The 17693-nt window shown below is 50.6% G+C and overlaps 1 protein-coding gene and 5 long non-coding RNA genes across 18 annotated transcripts in view; 4 read left to right on the top strand and 2 right to left on the bottom strand.

Moving 5' to 3' along the window:
• The first annotated feature begins 1324 nt into the window (after window positions 1–1324).
• Window positions 1325–4699, top strand: LOC127927742 (uncharacterized). Of its 12 annotated transcripts, none has more exons than XR_008128912.1 (4): window positions 1325–1460; window positions 1518–1689; window positions 2015–2201; window positions 4533–4677. It is a non-coding gene; the product is annotated as an uncharacterized LOC127927742 (long non-coding RNA). The 12 variants fall into 12 exon arrangements; XR_008128916.1 differs by having other exon boundaries at window positions 1343–1487; window positions 2015–2105; window positions 4565–4699; XR_008128921.1 differs by having other exon boundaries at window positions 1343–1487; window positions 2015–2073; window positions 4565–4699.
• Window positions 4700–4803: 104 nt separating this feature from the next.
• On the top strand, window positions 4804–6497 carry LOC127927744 (uncharacterized). The gene is made up of 3 exons (XR_008128929.1): window positions 4804–4919; window positions 5416–5595; window positions 6349–6497. It is a non-coding gene; the product is annotated as an uncharacterized LOC127927744 (long non-coding RNA).
• Window positions 6295–17693, bottom strand: part of lemd3 (LEM domain containing 3) — a 45575-nt gene continuing 34176 nt past the window's right edge. The window contains exons 7-11 of the mRNA XM_052514437.1: window positions 13574–13752; window positions 13209–13290; window positions 11068–11173; window positions 7268–7346; window positions 6295–6473 (exon numbers count right to left, since the gene is read on the bottom strand). Of these exons, the coding sequence (XP_052370397.1) occupies window positions 6295–6473; window positions 7268–7346; window positions 11068–11173; window positions 13209–13290; window positions 13574–13752 (625 nt within the window). The remainder of the gene's footprint in view (window positions 6474–7267; window positions 7347–11067; window positions 11174–13208; window positions 13291–13573; window positions 13753–17693) is intronic.
• Window positions 7372–7969, top strand: LOC127927750 (uncharacterized). The gene is made up of 3 exons (XR_008128938.1): window positions 7372–7548; window positions 7608–7669; window positions 7754–7969. It is a non-coding gene; the product is annotated as an uncharacterized LOC127927750 (long non-coding RNA).
• On the bottom strand, window positions 9357–11050 carry LOC127927746 (uncharacterized). Of its 2 annotated transcripts, none has more exons than XR_008128932.1 (3): window positions 9988–11050; window positions 9703–9942; window positions 9357–9433 (listed from the first exon to the last, which is right to left on the bottom strand). It is a non-coding gene; the product is annotated as an uncharacterized LOC127927746 (long non-coding RNA). The 2 variants fall into 2 exon arrangements; XR_008128931.1 differs by having other exon boundaries at window positions 9357–9473.
• Window positions 14551–17015, top strand: LOC127927745 (uncharacterized). Its single transcript, XR_008128930.1, has 3 exons — window positions 14551–14947; window positions 15731–16291; window positions 16358–17015. It is a non-coding gene; the product is annotated as an uncharacterized LOC127927745 (long non-coding RNA).

Genomic DNA, 17693 nt, shown 5'->3' on the forward strand with positions numbered 1-17693 from the left:
AAATACAAAATGGACGACTGACTGATCGCCCACGTTATCAGCCCCCATCTTCTCTAAACTCCTTTCAATCGAAGACGTAGGCCCCCCCCCCCGGTGGGGATTGCACCAACACCACCTGCCAAAATCACTGTCTCGCAACAAGTTATCCTCCCAATCTCTCACAAACGCTTCCACTTCTGGATACAGAATCTGATGCAGTCAGTATGTTAAAAGAGTATTGTAGCTAGCAGGCAGGAGAAGAGAGAGAGAAAAGAGAGTTTGTTTTTTCTTTATTGATACAGATCATTGAAAAGGAAGGCCACCGCCACCAGCCCAACCTGCCTTTCCTCCGCCGGCTCGACTACAAACTAAAGAAAATGCAATAAGGGATTACATTCCCCAGGAAATAAACATCCAGATTATTGGTATAAAATTCAAAAGCTTAAATAGAGGCTTTAACTTTAACCTGCACCATAAAGACATTTCAATGTATAGCCCCCAACTCAACTCCTTGAAAAATCATGGGGCCAGTCTCGTTAAAAAAAGGGGATGGAGGGAGGAGAGGATGGAGGGGAGAGGATGGAGGGGGAGGAGAGGATGGAGGGAGGAGAGGATGGAGGGAGGAGAGGATGGAGGGAGGAGAGGATGAAGGGAGGAGAGGATGGAGGGAGGAGAGGATGAAGGGAGGAGAGGATGAAGGGAGGAGAGGATGGAGGGAGGAGAGGATGGAGGGAGGAGAGGATGGAGGGAGGAGAGGATGGAGGGAGGAGAGGATGAAGGGAGGAGAGGATGAAGGGAGGAGAGGATGGAGGGAGGAGAGGATGGAGGGAGGAGAGGATGGAGGGAGGAGAGGATGGAGGGAGGAGAGGATGGAGGGAGGAGAGGATGAAGGGAGGAGAGGATGAAGGGAGGAGAGGATGAAGGGAGGAGAGGATGGAGGGAGGAGAGGATGGAGGGAGGAGAGGATGGAGGGAGGAGAGGATGAAGGGAGGAGAGGATGGAGGGAGGAGAGGATGGAGGGAGGAGAGGATGGAGAGACAAGAGAAAGAAGTGGGGTTGTTTCCCTCTCATATATATTTTTAAATATGCCATTAGAACGAAATGGAAGTTTTGTTTCCTTGTTTAAATCCATAAAGTTTGTAATACAAAAAAAAAAAAAAAAAGAACAAAAAAATTAAATAGTGTCATCGGGGCACCGGCGAATCACTCATCTCCAGCTTTCTCACACAAAGCTCAGACCACCCCCTCCTAGTCTCCAATCTCCCAGCCCATTGGTTGTTCAAGTGGTCTTCCAAAGTTTTGTCTTTACAACAGAAAAACACTGCAGGACTGTCAGTCTAAAGCCTCCCACCACTCCTGTGGTCCAGAGAGGTTGTGGACAACCAACAGTCAAGTCCCACTTAAAAGAGAAAACAAAGCCCTGTTTGTTGAGACAGACGGTTCAACCCAGCCCTGTGAGACAGACGGTTCCACCCAGCCCTGTGAGACAGACGGTTCCACCCAGCCCTGTGAGACAGACGGTTCCACCCAGCCCTGAGTTGAGACAGACGGTTCCACCCAGCCCTGTGAGACAGACGGTTCCACCCAGCCCTGTGAGACAGACGGTTCCACCCAGCCCTGTGAGACAGACGGTTCAACCCAGCCCTGTGAGTTGAGACAGACGGTTCCACCCAGCCCTGTGAGTTGAGACAGACGGTTCAACCCAGCCCTGTGAGTTGAGACAGACGGTTCAACCCAGCCCTGTGAGTTGAGACAGACGGTTCAACCCAGCCCTGTGAGTTGAGACAGACGGTTCAACCCAGCCCTGTGAGTTGAGACAGACGGTTCAACCCAGCCCTGTGAGTTGAGACAGACGGTTCAACCCAGCCCTGTGAGTTGAGACAGACGGTTCAACCCAGCCCTGTGAGTTGAGACAGACGGTTCAACCCAGCCCTGTGAGTTGAGACAGACGGTTCAACCCAGCCCTGTGAGTTGAGACAGACGGTCCAACCCAGCCCTGTGAGTTGAGACAGACGGTTCAACCCAGCCCTGTGAGTTGAGACAGACGGTTCCACCCAGCCCTGTGAGTTGAGACAGACGGTTCCACCCAGCCCTGTGAGTTGAGACAGACGGTTCCACCCAGCCCTGTGAGTTGAGACAGACGGTTCGACCCAGCCCTGTGAGTTGAGACAGACGGTTCAACCCAGCCCTGTGAGTTGAGACAGACGGTCCAACCCAGCCCTGTGAGTTGAGACAGACGGTTCGACCCAGCCCTGTGAGTTGAGACAGACGGTTCACCCAGCCCTGTGAGTTGACGGTTCGACCCACAGACGGTTCAACCCAGCCCTGTGAGTTGAGACAGACGGTTCAACCCAGCCCTGTGAGTTGAGACAGACGGTTCAACCCAGCCCTGTGAGTTGAGACAGACGGTTCAACCCAGCCCTGTGAGTTGAGACAGACGGTTCAACCCAGCCCTGTGAGTTGAGACAGACGGTTCAACCCAGCCCTGTGAGTTGAGACAGACGGTTCAACCCAGCCCTGTGAGTTGAGACAGACGGTTCAACCCAGCCCTGTGAGTTGAGACAGACGGTTCACCCAGCCCTGTGAGTTGAGACAGACGGTTCAACCCAGCCCTGTGAGTTGAGACAGACGGTTCAACCCAGCCCTGTGAGTTGAGACAGACGGTTCACCCAGCCCTGTGAGTTGAGACAGACGGTTCACCCAGCCCTGTGAGTTGAGACAGACGGTTCAACCCAGCCCTGTGAGTTGAGACAGACGGTTCAACCCAGCCCTGTGAGTTGAGACAGACGGTTCAACCCAGCCCTGTGAGTTGAGACAGACGGTTCAACCCAGCCCTGTGAGTTGAGACAGACGGTTCAACCCAGCCCTGTGAGTTGAGACAGACGGTTCAACCCAGCCCTGTGAGTTGAGACAGACGGTTCAACCCAGCCCTGTGAGTTGAGACAGACGGTTCAACCCAGCCCTGTGAGTTGAGACAGACGGTTCACCCAGCCCTGTGAGTTGAGACAGACGGTTCAACCCAGCCCTGTGAGTTGAGACAGACGGTTCAACCCAGCCCTGTGAGTTGAGACAGACGGTTCAACCCAGCCCTGTGAGTTCGACCCAGCCCTGAGACAGACGGTTCACCCAGCCCTGTGAGTTGAGACAGACGGTTCACCCAGCTCTGTGAGACGGTTCACCCAGCCCTGTGAGTTGAGACAGACGGTTCACCCAGCCCTGTGAGTTGAGACAGACGGTTCAACCCAGCCTGTGAGTTGAGACACGGTTCACCCAGCCCTGTGAGTTGAGACAGACGGTTCAACCCAGCCCTGTGAGTTGAGACAGACGGTTCAACCCAGCCCTGTGAGTTGAGACAGACGGTTCAACCCAGCCCTGTGAGTTGAGACAGACGGTTCAACCCAGCCCTGTGAGTTGAGACAGACGGTTCAACCCAGCCCTGTGAGTTGAGACAGACGGTTCACCCAGCCCTGTGAGTTGAGACAGACAGCCCTGGTTCACCCAGCCCTGTGAGTTGAGACAGACGGTTCACCCAGCCCTGTGAGTTGAGACAGACGGTTCAACCCAGCCCTGTGAGTTGAGACAGACGGTTCAACCCAGCCCTGTGAGTTGAGACAGACGGTTCAACCCAGCCCTGTGAGTTGAGACAGACGGTTCAACCCAGCCCTGTGAGTTGAGACAGACGGTTCAACCCAGCCCTGTGAGTTGAGACAGACGGTTCAACCCAGCCCTGTGAGTTGAGACAGACGGTTCAACCCAGCCCTGTGAGTTGAGACAGACGGTTCAACCCAGCCCTGTGAGTTGAGACAGACGGTTCACCCACCCAGCCCTGTGAGTTGAGACAGACGGTTCAACCCAGCCCTGTGAGTTGAGACAGACGGTTCAACCCAGCCCTGTGAGTTGAGACAGACGGTTCAACCCAGCCCTGTGAGTTGAGAACCCAGCCCTGTGAGTTGAGACAGACGGTTCAACCCAGCCCTGTGAGTTGCGACAGACGGTTCACCCAGCCCTGTGAGTTGAGACAGACGGTTCAACCCAGCCCTGTGAGTTGAGACAGACGGTTCAACCCAGCCCTGTGAGTTGAGACAGACGGTTCAACCCAGCCCTGTGAGTTGAGACAGACGGTTCAACCCAGCCCTGTGAGTTGAGACAGACGGTTCAACCCAGCCCTGTGAGTTGAGACAGACGGTTCAACCCAGCCCTGTGAGTTGAGACAGACGGTTCACCCAGCCCTGTGAGTTGAGACAGACGGTTCCACCCAGCCCTGTGAGTTGAGACAGACGGTTCAACCCAGCCCTGTGAGTTGAGACAGACGGTTCGACAGCCCCAGCTCTGTGAGTTGAGACAGAGTGAGTTGAGAGACCCAGCCCTGTGAGTTGAGACAGACGGTTCGACCCAGCCCTGTGAGTTGAGACGGTTCGACCCAGCTCTGTGAGTTGATACGGTTCGACCCAGCTCTGTGAGTTGATACGGTTCGACCCAGCTCTGTGAGTTGAGACAGACGGTTCAACCCAGCCCTGTGAGTTGAGACAGACGGTTCAACCCAGCCCTGTGAGTTGAGACAGACGGTTCAACCCAGCCCTGTGAGTTGAGACAGACGGTTCCACCCAGCCCTGTGAGTTGAGACAGACGGTTCAACCCAGCCCTGTGAGTTGAGACAGACGGTTCAACCCAGCCCTGTGAGTTGAGACAGACGGTTCAACCCAGCCCTGTGAGTTGAGACAGACGGTTCAACCCAGCCCTGTGAGTTGAGACAGACGGTTCACCCAGCTCTGTGAGTTGAGACAGACGGTTCACCCAGCTCTGTGAGTTGAGACAGACGGTTGAGGGAGAGAGGAGGCTGGGGTAATCTGCCCCCCCCTCAGGAGAAGCCTAGAGAGTTCGTGTTAGAGCTGCTGTCAGGGCTGGTATGGTGGTATCTGTGGGGTTGAGGGAGAGAGGAGGTTGGGGTAATCTGCCCCCCCCCTCAGGAGAAGCCTAGAGAGTTCGTGTTAGAGCTGCTGTCAGGGCTGGTGTGGTGGGGTTGAGGGAGAGAGGAGGCTGGGGTAATCTGCCCCCCCTCAGGAGAAGCCTAGAGAGTTCAGGGCTGGTGGTGGTGTTAGAGCTGCTGTCAGGGCTGGTATGGTGGTATCTGTGGGGTTGAGGGGAGAGAGGAGGCTGGGGTAATCTGCCCCCCCCTCAGGAGAAGCCTAGAGAGTTCGTGTTAGAGCTGCTGTCAGGGCTGGTGTGGTGGGGTTGAGGGAGAGAGGAGGCTGGGGTAATCTGCCCCCCCCTCAGGAGAAGCCTAGAGAGTTCGTGTTAGAGCTGCTGTCAGGGCTGGTGTGGTGGGGTTGAGGGAGAGAGGAGGCTGGGGTAATCTGCCCCCCTCAGGGGAAGCCTAGAGAGTTCGTGTTAGAGCTGCTGTCAGGGCTGGTGTGGTGGGGTTGAGGGAGAGAGGAGGCTGGGGTAATCTGCCCCCCCCCTCAGGGGAAGCCTAGAGAGTTCGTGTTAGAGCTGCTGTCAGGGCTGGTATGGTGGTATCTGTGGGGTTGAGGGAGAGAGGAGGCTGGGGTAATCTGCCCCCCCTCAGGAGAAGCCTAGAGAGTTCGTGTTAGAGCTGCTGTCAGGGCTGGTATGGTGGTATCTGTGGGGTTGAGGGAGAGAGGAGGCTGGGGTAATCTGCCCCCCCCCCTCAGGAGAAGCCTAGAGAGTTCGTGTTAGAGCTGCTGTCAGGGCTGGTGTGGTGGGGTTGAGGGAGAGGAGGAGGCTTCAGGGAATCTGTCCCCCCTCAGGAGAAGCCTAGAGAGTTCGTGTTAGAGCTGCTGTCAGGGCTGGTATCTGTGGGGTTGAGGGAGAGAGGAGTAGGGAGGGAAGAACTGGGGTAATCTGCCCCCCCTCAGGAGAAGCCTAGAGAGTTCGTGTTAGAGCTGCTGTCAGGGCTGGTATGGTGGTATCTGTGGGGTTGAGGGAGAGAGGAGGCTGGGGTAATCTGCCCCCCCCTCAGGAGAAGCCTAGAGAGTTCGTGTTAGAGCTGCTGTCAGGGCTGGGTGGTGGTATCTGTGGGGGAGGGAGGAGAGGAGGCTGGGGTAATCTGTCCCCCCTCAGGAGAAGAGAGAGTTCGAGAGACGGTAGAGCTGCTGTCAGGGCTGGTGTGGTGGTATCTGTGGGGGGGAGGGAGAGAGGAGGCTGGGGTAATCTGTCCCCCCTCAGGAGAAGAGAGAGTTCGGTAGGTACAAGTTCATCAGAGACGGAAGGAGAAGGAGACTGGTCAGGGCTGGTATGGTGGTATCTGTGGGGTTGAGGGAAAACAGAGAGGAGGAGAGGGTTAAAGGTCCCCCCTCAGGAGAAGCCTAGAGAGTTCGTGTTAGAGCTGCTGTCAGGGCTGGTATGGAGACGTAGTCTGGACATGGTGTTCAAGTAGGTGTTCGAGGGCTTCAGGGAGGTGGTACAGCCCTGGGCCTGAGGGAAACGCTGGTGGTAACGGTCTAGACGCAGGTACTTCACCGTCACCAGCTTACCTGGGAGGGGGGGCAGTAGGTAGGGAGGGGGGACAGTAGGTAGGGAGGGGGGACAGTAGGTAGCCCTGTAGGGAGGGGAGCCATAGGTAGGGAGAGAGAGACTTTCCCTAGGGAGGGAGGGAGGTTAACAAGACAGGTTATAGGTTCACGGTAGGCCCTAGGAGAGAGAGGGAGAGAGAGAGGAGGGGGGAGAGAGGTTAACAAGCTCTTCTATCACGGTAGGTGGAGGGAGAGAGAGAGAGACAGGTAGGTAGGGAGAGAGGAGTTAACAAGAGACGGTTATAGACACAGCCCTGGAGGAGAGAGGTTAACAAGCTCTTCTATCACAGGTAGGTGGAGGGATAGGTTATAGACAACAGCCCTGGAGAGAGGAGAGAGAGGTTAACAAGAGGTTATAGGTGGAGGAGAGGGAGGAGAGGAGGGGAGGGGAGAGAGTTAACAAGCTCTTCTATCACAGGGACACAGCCCTGGAGAGGAGGGAGAGAGGTCACAGGAGAGGGAGGATAGGGGGAGAGTTAACAAGACAGGTAGGCCCTGGAGAGAGAGGGAGAGAGCGAGAGACAATGAAAACCAACCATGTGACTAAATCTCTTAAATGCTTCTTTTATCACAGGTAAATGATCACAGCCCTTACAAAATCTTTATCTCAAGGTTATCAAGATCACAGCCCATGATAAAATAGTAACAGTACAAGGTTCAGCCCTGGAGAGGACGGAAGGACAACGAAGGACAAACAAAGACTAGTGTTGTTGTTGCTAAAATCATTTAAAATATATTTAAAAAAGTGATTTTACCATCGAACCAGGAGCCATGTAGCGCCTTGAAGGCTTTCCCTGAGTGTTCTGCTGACAGACACTTCACATAGACACAGCCCTGGAGAGAGAGAGAGAGAGAGGTTAACAAGCTCTTCTATCACAGGTTATAGACAACAGCCCTGGAGAGAGAGGAGAGAGAGAGGTTAACAAGCTCTTCTATCACAGGTTATAGACACAGCCCTGGAGAGAGAGGAGAGAGAGGTTAACAAGCTCTTCTATCACAGGTTATAGACACAGCCCTGGAGAGAGAGGAGAGAGAGGTTAACAAGCTCTTCTATCACAGGTTATAGACAACAGCCCTGGAGAGAGAGAGAGAGAGAGGTTAACAAGCTCTTCTATCACAGGTTATAGACAACAGCCCTGGAGAGAGAGGAGAGAGAGGTTAACAAGCTCTTCTATCACAGGTTATAGACTGGAGAGAGAGGAGAGAGAGGTTAACAGCCCTGGAGAGAGAGAGAGAGAGAGGTTAACAAGCTCTTCTATCACAGGTTATAGACAACAGCCCTGGAGAGAGAGGAGAGAGAGGTTAACAAGCTCTTCTATCACAGGTTATAGACAACAGCCCTGGAGAGAGAGGAGAGAGAGAGGTTAACAAGCTCTTCTATCACAGGTTATAGACAACAGCCCTGGAGAGAGAGGTTAACAAGCTCTTCTATCACAGGTTATAGACAACAGCCCTGGAGAGAGGAGAGAGAGAGGTTAACAAGCTCTTCTATCACAGGTTATAGACAACAGCCCTGGAGAGAGAGGAGAGAGAGGTTAACAAGCTCTTCTATCACAGGTTATAGACAACAGCCCTGGAGAGAGAGGAGAGAGAGGTTAACAAGCTCTTCTATCACAGGTTATAGACAACAGCCCTGGAGAGAGAGGAGGAGAGAGAGAGAGAGGAGAGAGAGGTTAACAAGCTCTTCTATCACAGGTTATAGACAACAGCCCTGGAGAGAGAGGAGAGAGAGGTTAACAAGCTCTTCTATCACAGGTTATAGACACAGCCCTGGAGAGAGAGAGAGAGAGAGGTTAACAAGCTCTTCTATCACAGGTTATAGACAACAGCCCTGGAGAGAGAGGAGAGAGAGAGGTTAACAAGCTCTTCTATCACAGGTTATAGACAACAGCCCTGGAGAGAGAGGAGAGAGAGGTTAACAAGCTCTTCTATCACAGGTTATAGACAACAGCCCTGGAGAGAGAGAGAGAGAGAGGTTAACAAGCTCTTCTATCACAGGTTATAGACACAGCCCATGTAACAGATCACAGGTTATGGCTCAGCCCTGGAGAGATGGAGGTTAACAAGCTCTTCTATCACAGGTTATAGATACAGCCCAGATGGCTGTTAACAAGCTCTTTATCACAGGATATATAACCAGATGACACAGCTGTTAACAAGCTCTTCTATCACTGGATATATACAGCCCTGGAGAGAGCGTGGCTGAGAGGTTCAAGCTCTTCTATCACTGGATATATACAGCCCAGATGGCTGTTGGTTCTATCACTGGTTATATATACAGCCCAGATGGCTGTTGGTTCTACCTGGATATATAACCAGATGGCTGTTGGTTCTAACTGGATATATAACCAGATGGCTGTTGGTCCTACCTGGTCAGTGGATATATAACCAGATGGCTGTTGGTTCCACCTAGTCAGTGGATATATAACCAGATGGCTGTTGGTTCCACCTGGTCAGTGGATATATAACCAGATGGCTGTTGGTTCCACCTGGTCAGTGATATATTACCATATGGCTGTTGGTTCCACCTGGTCAGTGGATATATAACCAGATGGCTGTTGGTTCTACCTGGTCAGTGGATATATAACCAGATGGCTGTTGGTTCCACCTGGTCAGTGGATATATAACCATGTGTTCCACCAGGTCAGTGGATATATAACCATATGGCTGTTGGTTCCACCTGGTCAGTGGATATATAACCAACATGGCTGTTCTATGTTCCACCTGGTCAGTGGATATATAACCAGATGGCTGTTTCCACCAGGTCAGTGGATATATAACCAGATGGCTGTTGGTTCCACCTGGTCAGTGGATATATAACCAGATGGCTGTTGGTTCCACCAGGTCAGTGGATATATAACCAGATGGCTGTTGGTTCCACCTGGTCAGTGGATATATAACCAGATGGCTGTTGGTTCCACCTGGTCAGTGGATATATAACCAGATGGCTGTTGGTTCCACCTGGTTATATAACCAGATGGCTGTTGGTTCTACCTGGTCAGTGGATATATAACCAGATGGCTGTTGGTTCCACCTGGTCAGTGGATATCCACCTGGTCAGTGGATATATAACCAGATGGCTGTTGGTTCCACCTGGTCAGTGGATATATAACCAGAGTGGATATATAACCAGATGGCTGTTGGTTCCACCTGGTCAGTGGATATATAACCAGATGGCTGTTGGTTCTACCTGGTCAGTGGATATATAACCAGATGGCTGTTGGTTCCACCTGGTCAGTGGATATATAACCAGATGGCTGTTGGTTCCACCTGGTCAGTGGATATATAACCAGATGGCTGTTGGTTCCACCTGGTCAGTGGATATATAACCAGATGGCTGTTGGTTCCACCTGGTCAGTGGATATATAACCAGATGGCTGTTGGTTCCACCTGGTCAGTGGATATATAACCAGATGGCTGTTGGTTCCACCTGGTCATGGCTGTGGATATATAACCAGATGGCTGTTGGTTCCACCTGGTCAGTGGATATATAACCAGATGGCTGTTGGTTCCACCTGGTCAGTGGATATATAACCAGATGGCTGTTGGTTCCACCTGGTCAGTGGATATATAACCAGATGGCTGTTGGTTCCACCTGGTCAGTGGATATATAACCAGATGGCTGTTGGTTCCACCTGGTCAGTGGATATATAACCAGATGGCTGTTGGTTCCACCTGGTCAGTGGATATATAACCAGATGGCTGTTGGTTCCACCTGGTCAGTGGATATATAACCAGATGGCTGTTGGTTCCACCTGGTCAGTGGATATATAACCAGATGGCTGTTGGTTCCACCTGGTCAGTGGATATATAACCAGATGGCTGTTGGTTCCACCTGGTCAGTGGATATATAACCAGATGGCTGTTGGTTCCACCTGGTCAGTGGATATATAACCAGATGGCTGTTGGTTCCACCTGGTCAGTGGATATATAACCAGATGGCTGTTGGTTCCACCTGGTCAGTGGATATATAACCAGATGGCTGTTGGTTCCACCTGGTCAGTGGATATATAACCAGATGGCTGTTGGTTCCACCTGGTCAGTGGATATATAACCAGATGGCTGTTGGTTCCACCTGGTCAGTGGATATATAACCAGATGGCTGTTGGTTCCACCTGGTCAGTGGATATATAACCAGATGGCTGTTGGTTCCACCTGGTCAGTGGATATATAACCAGATGGCTGTTGGTTCCACCTGGTCAGTGGATATATAACCAGATGGCTGTTGGTTTCACCTGGTCAGTGGATATATAACCAGATGTCTGTTAAAGTGTTAAATCAAAAATGTTACTGAGATTCTTCAAAGTAGGCACCCTCTGCTTTGATGACAGTTTTGCACACTCTTGGCATTCTCTCAACCAGCTTCATGAGGTAGTCACCTGGAATGCATTTCAATTAACAGGTGTGCCTTGTTCTCTTGGTGCGTTTGAGCCAATCAGTTGTGTTGTGATCAGGTAGGGGTGGTATACAGAAGATAGCACCTATTTGGTAAAAGAATAGGGAGCCGCTTGGAACACAGCCATTGCTTGATAGAACAGCTGTGACAGACACTCACCTCTCTGGAGTTCTTGTCGACAGCGATGTGGACGATGCCGTCGTTGTCACAACACTTCTCCAAGATGGCCTCGTGGATGGCCAGATGCCAGTTTTCACCAACCTCCCTGTTACACACACACACACACACACACACACACACACACACACACACGTAAAGGGGTCAGATGTCATCTAGAAGTCCGAACCCACCTCTAACCTCTGGTAGTCAAGAACACACAGGTAGGATAGGACAGTACATGTGGCACATGCACGTGTCATTCCACTGGGATAGCTGTTCACGGGACAATCTCACATGCAGACAGACACTTCCAGCCCAGGGAAAACACTTGATACAATATACATCCACATCCGAGAGAGAGTCTGCCGACGGCCACGAGAGAGTCTGCCGACGCCCAACGAGAGAGTCTGCCGACGCCCAACGAGAGAGTCTGCCGACGCCCACGAGAGAGTCTGCCGACGCCCACGAGAGAGTCTGCCGACGGCCCGAGAGAGAGTCTGCCGACGCCCGAGAGAGAGTCTGCCGAGGCCCGAGAGAGAGTCTGCCGAGGCCCGAGAGAGAGTCTGCCGAGGCCCGAGAGAGAGTCTGCCGAGGCCCGAGAGAGAGTCTGCCGAGTCGCCCGGCCAAGAGAGTCTACCCGACGCCAACAGAGAGTCTGCCGACGCCCAAGAGAGTCTGCCGACGCCCAGAGAGAGTCTGCCCGGCGCCCAACAGAAGTCTGCCCGGCAACGACGGCCACGGCCACGACAGAGAGAGTCTGCCGACGGCCACAGAGAGTCTGCCGACGGCCACGAGACAGAGAGTCTGCCGACGCCCAACGAGAGAGAGTCTGCCGACGCCAACGCCCAGAGAGTCTGCCGACGCCCAACGAGAGAGTCTGCCGACGCCCAACAGAGAGTCTGCCGACGCCCAACAGAGAGAGTCTGCCGACGCCAACAGAGAGTCTGCCGACGCCAACAGAGAGTCTGCCGACGCCCAAGAGAGAGTCTGCCGACGCCCAAGAGAGAGTCTGCCGACGCCCAAGAGAGAGTCTGCCGACGCCCAAGAGAGAGTCTGCCGACGCCCACGAGAGAGTCTGCCGACGGCCACGAGAGAGTCTGCCGACGCCCAACGAGAGAGTCTGCCGACGCCCAACGAGAGAGTCTGCCGACGCCCAAGAGAGAGTCTGCCGACGCCCAAGAGAGTCTGCCGACGCCCAAGAGAGAGTCTGCCGACGCCCAAGAGAGAGTCTGCCGACGCCCAAGAGAGAGTCTGCCGACGCCCAAGAGAGAGTCTGCCGACGCCCAAGAGAGAGTCTGCCGACGCCCAAGAGAGAGTCTGCCGACGCCCAAGAGAGAGTCTGCCGACGCCCAAGAGAGAGTCTGCCGACGCCCAAGAGAGAGTCCCATCTAGAGAGAGTCTGCCGACGCCCCACGCCAACATCTAAGAGTGTCTGCTGATACCGACATGCAAAGAGAGAGTCTGCCGACGCCGACGCCCAAGAGACAAGTCTGCCACGCCCAAGAAAGTCCCCGACAGAACCTTAAAGACTGATGTCTGACGCCCATGGACTTAGTCACCCTCTGACGCCTCACATGACTGGATCAAACATGTTTCTGATCCGACGCCCAAGAGAGAGTCCTGTCCAGACGCCTGAGGAAGAGAGAGACAGACAGGAAAGAGACATCTCCATGGACGAAAAAGACAGAAAGTCTGCCGGACAAGAGAGAGTCTGCCGACGCCTAGATGGACAGTATCAGCAGGGAAGAAACATTTTCTGCCGACGCCCAAAAAGTAAGGACATCGAACATCACATTTAAGTAAGTCTGCCGACGTATTAAGAGAGAGTCTGCCGACGCCCAAGAGAGAGTCTGCCGACGCCCAAGAGAGAGTCTGCCGACGCCCAAGAGAGAGTCTGCCGACGCCCAAGAGAGAGTCTGCCGACGTCAACGTCAACATCTAAGAGAGTCTGCCGACGTCCACGTCAACATCTAAGAGAGTCTGCCGACGTCCACGTCAACATCTAAGAGTGTCTGCTGATACCGACATGCAAAGAGAGCGTTTTTAGTCCCCTGACAAGTACATGCTCATCCCTAAACCCCGACAGAACCTTAAAGACTGATGGTGAACACATGGACTTAGTAACACCCTCTGGTACTCACATGACTGGATCAAACATGTTTCTGATCTTCAGACACGGTGTTAAACTGTTGGGAGGGGAGTTCCTCCTGTCCAGAGGGAACGCTGAGGGAAGAGAGAGACAGACAGGAAAGAGACGTTCCATGGAGAAAAAGACAGGAAATGTGTTAGATGGACAAGAGACAGACAAGAGACGCTAGATGGACAGTATAACAGCAGGGAAGAAACATTTTCTTATTTCTGACATGAAACTACACGATCAAAAAGTAAGTGGACATCGAACATCACATTTCGTAACCATGGGTATTAATAGGGAGTTGGTAGTGCCCTACGTAGGGAACAGGGTGCCATTTGGGAGCACACTAGGAATGGGGGACGGGTTAGTTACCTTTGCCCTGCCAGACTTTGGAGGGGACGAGTGAGATCTGGTCGCAGCTCAGAGAGGGCTGGAGCCACCTCCACACCAGGAAGTCAGCTCCGCCAATCCGCTGAGACTCTGTCCTGATACGGCTCTCATTGGCTGAGAGGAAGGTCACAGCCCGGTCCCAAACCTTCTTCAGCTTCTTTCTGGAATGGTAGAATAGAAACGAACAGTCATGATGACTAGCTTGTCTCTAAATGGTAGAATAGAAACGAACATAGCTTGTCTCTAAATGGTAGAATAGAAACGAACATAGCTTGTCTCTAAATGGTAGAATAGAAACGAACATAGCTTGTCTCTAAATGGTAGAATAGAAACGAACATAGCTTGTCTCTAAATGGTAGAATAGAAACGAACATAGCTTGTCTCTAAATGGTAGAATAGAAACGAACAGTCATTATGACTAGCTTGTCTCTAAATGGTAGAATAGAAACGAACATAGCTTGTCTCTAAATGGTAGAATAGAAACGAACATAGCTTGTCTCTAAATGGTAGAATAGAAACGAACATAGCTTGTCTCTAAATGGTAGAATAGAAACGAACATAGCTTGTCTCTAAATGGTAGAATAGAAACGAACAGTCATTATGACTAGCTTGTCTCTAAATGGTAGAATAGAAACGAACATAGCTTGACTCTAAATGGTAGAATAGAAACTAACAGTCATTATGACTAGCTTGTCTCTAAATGGTAGAATAGAAACGAACATAGCTTGACTCTAAATGGTAGAATAGAAACGAACATAGCTTGTCTCTAAATGGTAGAATAGAAACGAACATAGCTTGTCTCTAAATGGTAGAATAGAAACGAACATAGCTTGTCTCTAAATGGTAGAATAGAAACGAACATAGCTTGTCTCTAAATGGTAGAATAGAAACGAACATAGCTTGTCTCTAAATGGTAGAATAGAAATGACATAGCTTGTCTCTAAATGGTAGAATAGAAATGAACATAGCTTGTCTCTAAATGGTAGAATAGAAACGAACAGTCATGATGACATAGCTTGACTCTAAATGGTAGAATAGAAACGAACATAGCTTGTCTCTAAATGGTAGAATAGAAATGAACATAGCTGTCTCTCTGACATGATAGGAAAACCCAGTTAAACTGAACAAGATGTGATTTTTTTTCCCTGAAACGTTGCTCTTCGGGGGACTAAACAACAGAATCTGCCCTAAACACAACCAAGTAGTTTAGTTTAAGAAGCCGTGGCAGCAGGGTAGCCTAGTGGTTAGAGTGTAGAGGCGGCAGGGTAGCCTAGTGGTTAGAGTGTAGAGGCGGCAGGGTAGCCTAGTGGTTAGAGTGTAGAGGCGGCAGGGTAGCCTAGTGGTTAGAGTGTAGAGGTGGCAGGGTAGCCTAGTGGTGGTTAGAGTGCCTAGTGGTTAGGTGGCAGGGTAGCCTAGTGGTTAGAGTGTAGAGGCGGCAGAGCAGCCTAGTGGTTAGAGTGTAGAGGTGGCAGGGTAGCCTAGTGGTTAGAGTGTAGAGGCGGCAGGGTAGCCTAGTGGTTAGAGTGTAGAGGTGGCAGGGTAGCCTAGTGGTTAGGGTAGCAGCCTAGTGGTTAGAGTAGAGGTGGCAGGGGCCTAGTGGTTAGGGTAGCCTAGTGGTTAGAGTGTAGAGGCGGCAGGGTAGCCTAGTGGTTAGAGTGTAGAGGCGGCAGGGTAGCCTAGTGGTTAGAGTGTAGAGGCGGCAGGGTAGCCTAGTGGTTAGAGTGTAGAGGGGGCAGGGTAGCCTAGTGGTTAGAGTGTAGAGGCGGCAGGGTAGCCTAGTGGTTAGAGTGTAGAGGGGGCAGGGTAGCCTAGTGGTTAGAGTGTAGAGGCGGCAGGGTAGCCTAATGGTTAGAGTGTAGAGGTGGCAGGGTAGCCTAGTGGTTGGTTAGAGTGGTTAGAGGCGGCAGGGTAGCCTAGTGGTTAGAGTGTAGAGGGGGCAGGGTAGCCTAGTGGTTAGAGTGTAGAGGCGGCAGGGTAGCCTAGTGGTTAGAGTGTAGAGGCGGCAGGGTAGCCTAGTGGTTAGAGTGTAGAGAGGCGGCAGGGTAGCCTAGTGGTGGTTAGAGTGGTTAGAGAGGCGGCAGGGTAGCCTAGTGGTTAGAGTGGAGGGGGGCAGGGTAGCCTAGTGGTTAGAGTGTAGAGGCGGCAGGGTAGCCTAGTGGTTAGAGTGTAGAGGCGGCAGGGTAGCCTAGTGGTTAGAGTGTAGAGGCGGCAGGGTAGCCTAGTGGTTAGAGTGTAGAGGCGGAAGGGTAGCCTAGTGGTTAGAGTGTAGAGGCGGCAGGGTAGCCTAGTGGTTAGAGTGTAGAGGCGGCAGGGTAGCCTAGTGGTTAGAGTGTAGAGGCGGCAGGGTAGCCTAGTGGTTAGAGTGGAGGGGCGGCAGGGTAGCCTAGTGGTTAGAGTGTAGAGGCGGCAGGGTAGCCTAGTGGTTAGAGTGTAGAGGCGGCAGGGTAGCCTAGTGGTTAGAGTGTAGAGGCGGCAGGGTAGCCTAGTGGTTAGAGTGTAGAGGCGGAAGGGTAGCCTAGTGGTTAGAGTGTAGAGGCGGCAGGGTAGCCTAGTGGTTAGAGTGTAGAGGTGGCAGGGTAGCCTAGTGGTTAGAGCGTAGAGGTGGCAGGGTAGCCTAGTGGTTAGAGTGTAGAGGCGGCAGGGTAGCCTAGTGGTTAGAGTGTAGAGGCGGCAGGGTAGCCTAGTGGTTAGAGTGTAGAGGTGGCAGGGTAGCCTAGTGGTTAGAGTGTAGAGGCGGCAGGGTAGCCTAGTGGTTAGAGTGTAGAGGCGGCAGGGTAGCCTAGTGGTTAGAGCGTTGGTGGTTAAGAGCGTTGGACTCGTAACCGATAGTTTGCAGGTTCAAATCCCCGAGCTGACAAGGTACAAATCTGTCGTTCTGCCCCTGAACAAGGCAGTTAATAAATTCTGATATAATTCTGCCAGGAAGGTAAGAGGCCACTTTGTAGTTCACATTTAATTGAGAAGTTTTTTTTTTTTTTGTGAAAGCATTTCCATCTACCAGAAGACTGTTGTCAGCATCATTGCTAACGGCTACACTTAGTGGTAGACAAAGGCGCACACAGACAGGGGCATTCCTGTGCCGTTGCCTCAAAATACTAAAAATAAAATTTAAATAATAATAATCACTGAGTACGGTTACACAATACAATTATTGTGCATCGTCAGGTTAATATAATAGTTATTATTGTGCATAGTCAGTCAGGTTAATATAATAGTTATTATTGTGCATAGTCAGGTTAATATAATAGTTATTATTGTGCATCGTCAGTCAGGTTAATATAATAGTTATTATTGTGCATAGTCAGGTTAATATAATAGTTATTATTGTGCATAGTCAGTCAGGTTAATATAATAGTTATTATTGTGCATCGTCAGTCAGGTTAATATAATAGTTATTATTGTGCATAGTCAGGTTAATATAATAGTTATTATTGTGCATAGTCAGGTTAATATAATAGTTATTATTGTGCATAGTCAGGTTAATATAATAGTTATTATTGTGCAGGTTAATATAATAGTTATCAGTCAGGTTAATATAATAGTTATTATTGTGCATAGTCAGGTTAATATAATAGTTATTATTGTGCATAGTCAGTCAGGTTAATATAATAGTTATTATTGTGCATAGTCAGTCAGGTTAATATAATAGTTATTATTGTGCATAGTCAGGTTAATATAATAGTTATTATTGTGCATAGTCAGTCAGGTTAATATAATAGTTATTATTGTGCATAGTCAGTCAGGTTAATATAATAGTTATTATTGTGCATAGTCAGTCAGGTTAATATAATAGTTATTATTGTGCATAGTCAGTCAGGTTAATATAATAGTTATTATTGTGCATAGTCAGTCAGGTTAATATAATAGTTATTATTGTGCATAGTCAGTCAGGTTAATATAATAGTTATTATTGTGCATAGTCAGTCAGGTTAATATAATAGTTATTATTGTGCATAGTCAGTCAGGTTAATATAATAGTTATTATTGTGCATAGTCAGTCAGGTTAATATAATAGTTATTATTGTGCATAGTCAGGTTAATATAATAGTTATTATTGTGCATCGTCAGTCAGGTTAATATAATAGTTATTATTGTGCATAGT

This window comes from Oncorhynchus keta, unplaced genomic scaffold (genome assembly GCF_023373465.1).
Source record: "Oncorhynchus keta strain PuntledgeMale-10-30-2019 unplaced genomic scaffold, Oket_V2 Un_scaffold_17573_pilon_pilon, whole genome shotgun sequence".
Lineage (NCBI taxonomy): Eukaryota > Metazoa > Chordata > Actinopteri > Salmoniformes > Salmonidae > Oncorhynchus > Oncorhynchus keta.